Raw genomic sequence first — 4809 nt, 5'->3', positions numbered from 1 at the left:
CACCACACTGCTTTTCACAATGGTTGAACTAATTTGCACTCCCACCAAGACTCTGTAAATGTTGACTTTTCTCTGCAAACTCACCAGCATCTGTTTTTGTTTGACTTTTTAATAACAGTGATTCTGACTGGTGTGAGATGGTATCCATCTCATTGTGGTCTTGATTTGCATTTCTCTAATGACCACTAATTGGTGATCATTAGACCAACTCAGGGAGGGACGGGCCCACAAATGCTCTAAGGACAACAGTGGTGCAGCAGGGACAGCGGTACGCTCACTCTGGCAGCAGTGGCACCCAGGAGGTACAGACACACTCACACTGGCAGAGAGAGGAAGGCAATGTCTGCTGGCAACACACTCACTGGCAAAGCAATGCTGGTATTATTGTTTTTATAATTAGCATAAGTAATAGGATAGAGGCATACACAGGGGGTGGACACAGGTGAGTGAGTGCACGCAAAGTGGTATGAGAGGCTGCAGTGCAGGGAGGGCTCTGGTGGGCTGGCCTGTGTCTGCAGGGGCTACTCCACTGGAGCACTCTGCTGGTCAGGCAGAGATCCACCAGCACAGGAGCTATGATGTGGCCCCCAGGAGGTACCTGGCTGGGGGCCAGACTGGAATCCAGGAGAGGTCAGCAAACTGGGAGGTGCTCATGTTAGAATAGCTTCATGTCGTGGGTGAGACCATCCTGCAGGATTCAGGTCCCACAGTTCCCCTAGGGTTAATGTCTACAACAGGAGCAGGTCAAGCCTACGAGGATGGGCATTCCTGGCCATGCTCCACTGCAGACACTTCATACCAAACCCTCTGGTCTCTACACTGGCTGGAGTTCTGCCCCTACCACTTCTCTAAGCATCTTTCCTTGTCATTTCAAGTGGTTCCTGGTAGTCCAGGGGTTTTCTTCTGCTGAGATTCTGGGGGCTCATGGTAAGAGGGGGTTCTTCCTTGTCCATTCAACTCCTGCTTTGCAGGAGTCACTGGGGGCCAGGAATGCTTCCTGGTATAACGTAGTCCCATGCAGAATTCTCAGCTTCCTCACCCTGCATCTCAGTATCTGTGTCTTCCCTCCATTCTCTCTCAATCCTTTCCTTCTGAAGTTCTTCTAGGAGTGCACCAATCTTCCTACTGTCCTGGTCCCTTGTGGCTGATGTTCCTCTTGGCTACATCTAGTGGGCCATCTTGGAGGTGTATATTACATTTTCAACCAGTTGGATACATTCCCTGATGCCTTAGTAGACAACATAGTGTGAAATAATCTATAGATATATTTTCTCAGCAGAGTTAACATGATTTAATATCCAAAAAATGTTAACCTAGGAGCCGAGGGTTCCACATCTGAAAAGGGATCTCACCATTCAATATGTTAAAGACATAAATATATTATGTTCATGTGATTAGACACATGGTATTTTTTTTACAAGTCTAGATAATTTGTATGTGGATAAATTATGGGAGTCGAAGTAAGGCAAGCAAATCCACACTAAGTGTTAGGGTCCTTAAATACAATAGCTGGAAAATTTTTAACTTTTTCTTGAAAGTCATACTAGACAACTAAATGGTATTTAATTGATTCCCCTCATGAGGAGATGAAAAGGAAGATAAGTTTACTCAAAGTAATTTTGAAAAATGAATCAGAATGATTGACAAACAAAAACAGCCTTCTAGAAATTAAACTGATACCCAAGAGAAGATACACTCCAGGGTGAGTCTGCCTGTTCCTATTTAAGAGCAGTTGCTGTTTGAAACAAGCAAGCATATTGCAAAATCATAGTTCATGAGAAAAAGAAGAGCTTAAAAAGTTTATACAGAGAGCTTCATGCAAATTCTTAAAGGTAAGCTATAATTAGGTTGACAGACTATTTTATTTAAGAATAGTTATAAGTTTGTGGATAGAAATTCAACTAATAAAACAGAAAAGCATGAAATTTTGATACCTTTATCTGAAAATTATTTAATATATAAATCACATAGCTCTTCAATATAAAGTTAAATAAACTTAGATGTCAGATAATGGTAAAATTACATTAATAATAAAAATCACTTAAGGCAATTTTGAAAACTAGTACGAATACAAATGTATAAATATTAGATAATATTTGATCACTTTTATTTATCAATGTATTAAGTCAAAAGCCTCAGCTGATGGGGCTAGCAGGGTTCTAGGTGTAGCAAATTTGAGGACACGGAAAAATGAAAAAGAATTTGTTTTAGAAAGCTGGAAAACAAACATCAAGAAAGTGTAATGGGAATTGTCAAGCAGTGATTTCTTCATATGGGATGATATTGGCATGAAGTGAAGCAGAACTGTGTGTTTTTGTTTTGTTTTGTTTCATTTTTTAGTCCCATTCATGTGCTCTGGGCACTTAGATGGCCAGACTAAATGTTTATTGGGTTTAATCAAAGAGTTTTACTTTAATAGGGCAACAGGATGAAAGGAAAATAGAGAGAATGAATTGTATTTGGTTGCAAGGAATTATATTTGCTTATATAACAATGGAGAATTTCACTTAGATAAAAAAATGTAAAAACATATTGTGATAAATTTCTATATCTTGATATAAGTTAAAATTTAATTACTATTTAGCATGCACTGTATACAGGGCATTAACAGGAAAAGTTAATAAACAGCCTGCTGGTATTAGTGTTTTTATATTTAGCGTAAATAATAAGAGAGAGACATGACGTAGAGCAACAATAATGCATATATTTAGTCTCTCAGTTACCAAGAAATAGTTTAAGAGAATTGATTCTCACTGGTGCATAAAAAGGAAAAATTTAAACTTCATTTTGAATAGGAATTAATCATAATATTCAAGGGCAATATTTTGAAACAAAAGAAACTGGAATATGACTACCAATACAAAGAAAAGTAATATTCCCAGATGAAATAGAAAAAGCCTATATTATAAGTCTACCTTAAGTGTGAAATAATAAAATGTTATTTCTCGACAATATTTTCTAGGCAACAATGCATGCCTCTCAATGCATCTGGTTGCATTATATTCCAGTATAATAAAATATGTTAGGGTTTCACTTCTTAAATTGATTTTAACTCTAAATCAGTTCATTACCTAGAAACAGAGCAAGGCAATGGTAAAAATGACTTAAGAGATTATATAAGTATATTCCTGTATCTAATCTAGTTAACCCAAAAGTAAAATATGGTTCAAAATATGAATGAATTAACTATCTTGGATTTGCTATATCTGCAGATGGAGAGCAAATGAAAAGAGAAAGCTCAAATGTGACTACAATAATGGAATTTGTTCTTTTGGGGTTTTCTGATATTCCCAATCTCCACTGGATCCTTTTTGGTACATTTTTACTTATGTATTTGACTATCCTGATGTGCAATAGCATCATAATACTAATAACAAAAACTGACCCTGCACTCCAGACCCCCATGTATCTTTTTCTCAGCAATTTTTCCTTTTTGGAAATCTGTTATGTAACAGTCATTATCCCAAGAATGCTCATGGACATTTGGACTCAGAAAGGAAATATTTCTTTGTTTGCTTGTGCTACACAAATGTGTTTTTTTCTTATGCTTGGAGGCACAGAGTGTCTCCTTCTGACAGTGATGGCCTTTGACCGCTATGTGGCTATTTGTAAGCCTTTGCAGTATTCTCTAGTGATGAACCACAAAGTCTGCATTCAGCTGATAGTAGCTTCCTGGATCACCACAATTCCTGTAGTAATTGAGGAAACATGCCAGATTTTCCTTTTGCCCTTTTGTGGATCTAACACAATTAACCATTTCTTTTGTGACATCCCGCCAGTACTCAAGCTTACTTGTGGGAACATATTTGTGAATGAGATGACAGTTCATGTAGTAGCGGTGGTGTTTATCACCGTGCCATTTCTGTTGATTGTCGTCTCTTACGGCAAAATTATCTCCAGCATTCTGAAATTGTCATCAGCCAGAGGACGGGCTAAAGCTTTCTCCACCTGCTCATCTCACCTAATAGTTGTAGTCTTATTCTTTGGAGCAGGTACTATCACTTATTTACAGCCCAAACCACATCAATTTCAAAGGATGGGGAAACTGATTTCTCTTTTCTACACCATTCTGATTCCTACTTTGAATCCCATGATATATACTCTGAGGAACAAAGATATCATGGAGGCATTGAGAAAATTACTAGCTAAGTTATTAACATGAGACAAAGACTTAAACTTATTACAGAAATAATTTCTTTATAGGTTTGTCACGTGGTTTCAACAGAAATTTTTTTAGTTTTGTTCCTATAGTATTCAATGATGGTAATTGAAATCTGAAATTATGAATGCAAACTTACATTATGTCAAGGAGTGTTTGATTCAGAGTTGTTATGTGCTACTGTGGAACTGAAGCACAATTTAACTCAGGTGCCAAGATCTCATTTTAAATATCAATGAGATCTGTTAAATGTTATTGATTTAAAAACTACCTGAGCAATAGAATAAAAAATAACTGCATGCATCATGACCCTAACCCCTAACTAATGCTCTGTTACAGAGCATGACCCTAACCCCAACTGAGTTAGGGGTTAGGGTCATGCTCTGTAACACATTTTCTTATATCTTTCCATTCCTTCAGATGTATTTAATGACTTTCTCTAACCCTATGTTTGGATTTAACCAATTCGAGACATCAAAAATAGTTAAGATGGTTGAAACAAAGGATATGGGGGTTTCTTTGCACTTTACCCTACTTGTTTCTCTTTATCTTTTTCTAAAACTGAGATGGAGTTTTGCTTTTGTTGCCCAGGTTGGAGTGCAACGATGTGATCTTGGCTCACTACAACCTCCTCCTCCTGGGTACGAGCG

The 4809-nt window shown here is 37.5% G+C and overlaps 1 protein-coding gene across 1 annotated transcript; it reads left to right on the top strand.

Annotated features, from left to right (window-relative positions):
• The first annotated feature begins 3196 nt into the window (after window positions 1–3196).
• OR10AG1 (olfactory receptor family 10 subfamily AG member 1) lies at window positions 3197–4162 on the top strand. Its single transcript, XM_003920087.3, has one exon. It carries the CDS (start codon window positions 3224–3226, stop codon window positions 4160–4162), a length of 939 nt encoding a protein of 312 aa, XP_003920136.1. The 5' UTR covers window positions 3197–3223.
• The last annotated feature ends 647 nt before the right edge of the window (window positions 4163–4809 follow it).

The sequence above is a fragment of the Saimiri boliviensis genome, chromosome 6 (assembly GCF_048565385.1).
Source record: "Saimiri boliviensis isolate mSaiBol1 chromosome 6, mSaiBol1.pri, whole genome shotgun sequence".
NCBI lineage: Eukaryota > Metazoa > Chordata > Mammalia > Primates > Cebidae > Saimiri > Saimiri boliviensis.
Note: the sequence above shows the minus strand (reverse complement) of the source record. Positions and strands in the feature narration are given on the sequence as shown.

What these genes read in the sequence shown, in the direction of transcription:
- OR10AG1 (XM_003920087.3), top strand. Translation starts at nt 3,224, where the DNA reads ATGAAAAGAGAAAGCTCAAATGTGACTACAATAATGGAATTTGTTCTT.